Here is a 1,259-nt window from a genome sequence, read left to right on the forward strand (position 1 = left end):
GCTTCCCACAGCGAGTCCACTCCAGCGGGGTCCTGGGGAAGCCACAGGGTCCTGCACCCCCACTTTGCAGTCAGACGTGACTCTCAGCCAGCCAGTAACACAGAGGTTTATTCAATGGCAGGAACAGGGTCTAACACAGAGCTTGTAGGTACAGAGAACCGGATCCCTCGGCCGGGTCTATTCTGGGGGTCAGTGAGCCAGACCCCTACGTCTGCCCTCAGCCAGCTCCAGACTAACAACCCCCTCCCGCCCCTCGTCTCTGCTCAGCTCCTTTCCCGGGCCAGGAGGTCACCTGATCCCTTTGTCTCCAACACCTTCAGCTGGCCCCTTTGCAGAGGAGGGGCCCAGGCCATCAGTTGCTAGAAGACAGAGGGTCAGGCATTTAGGTGCACTGGCCCTTTGCTCTGTAGCAATCACACACCCTTATTCCACCATCTAGATATTAAGAACTGCCTAGGGGACACTGAGGCACCAACACAGTATTCAGAGAAAACATTAAGAACGTTCCCAGTTCGTCACACCCTGCGCTGGCACTGCTGCCCTGGGCCCTGCCGACTCTGGGCCCTGCGCTAGCACTGTTGCCTGGGTCTTCCTGGCTCTGGGCCCTGCGCTGGGACCACTGCCCTAGGAGCCCTCCTGAGGCTGATGTCAGGCTTGGCCGTGTTGGCGTCTCTGGGTTGAGGGAGGGACATAGGAATTCCTGAGCCTCAGTCACTAGTTGGGGCAGCCCCGGGGTGCGCGGGGTCCGTGGGGTGGGCATGGGGGCAGGGAGCACAGGGGGTCTTGGTGTGGTGGAGACTCACCTAGCGGCCAGGGGGGAAGGGCAGGAACCAGAGCTGGGTCCAGCCCCACCCCAGCCCCACACTCAGCCTAGCTTTGCCGGTTCCCACAGACGCTGTCCCTGCCCGTGGTGGTGATCGTGCACGGGAGCCAAGACAACAACGCCACGGCCACCGTGCTCTGGGATAACGCCTTTGCTGAGCCGGTGAGCAGCCAGCATCTCTGGTGGGGAGATGCCCACACCCGGGGGGCCTGTCCCCTTCTGCAGTGCCCTTGGCCCCCCCACATCAGCAGGTCCCCCTCACCTGGTCCTTCCTGCAGCCCTCTGTGTTCTCACCTGGGCAGTCTCCCATTCCTGCCCCTGCCGGCCTCTGTGCCGGGAGCGCTGGGGGAGGGGGACAGGAGTTCTGCGGGGGAAGAGGGGAGCTCTGGGAATGGGGGATGGTGGGGGAGGAAGAGGGGGACCTGCTGATGTGGGG

General features: G+C 63.0%; 1 protein-coding gene across 2 annotated transcripts in view; it reads left to right on the forward strand.

The window, feature by feature from the left end:
• Positions 1 to 1,259, forward strand: part of LOC116820372 (signal transducer and activator of transcription 5B) — a 66,638-nt gene that overhangs the window by 56,858 nt on the left and 8,521 nt on the right. For both annotated transcript variants that reach the window (XM_032772791.2, XM_075059753.1), the window contains exon 12: positions 893 to 985. In XM_032772791.2, the coding sequence (XP_032628682.1) occupies positions 893 to 985 (93 nt within the window). The remainder of the gene's footprint in view (positions 1 to 892; positions 986 to 1,259) is intronic.

Source organism: Chelonoidis abingdonii, chromosome 21, assembly GCF_003597395.2.
Source record: "Chelonoidis abingdonii isolate Lonesome George chromosome 21, CheloAbing_2.0, whole genome shotgun sequence".
NCBI lineage: Eukaryota > Metazoa > Chordata > Testudines > Testudinidae > Chelonoidis > Chelonoidis abingdonii.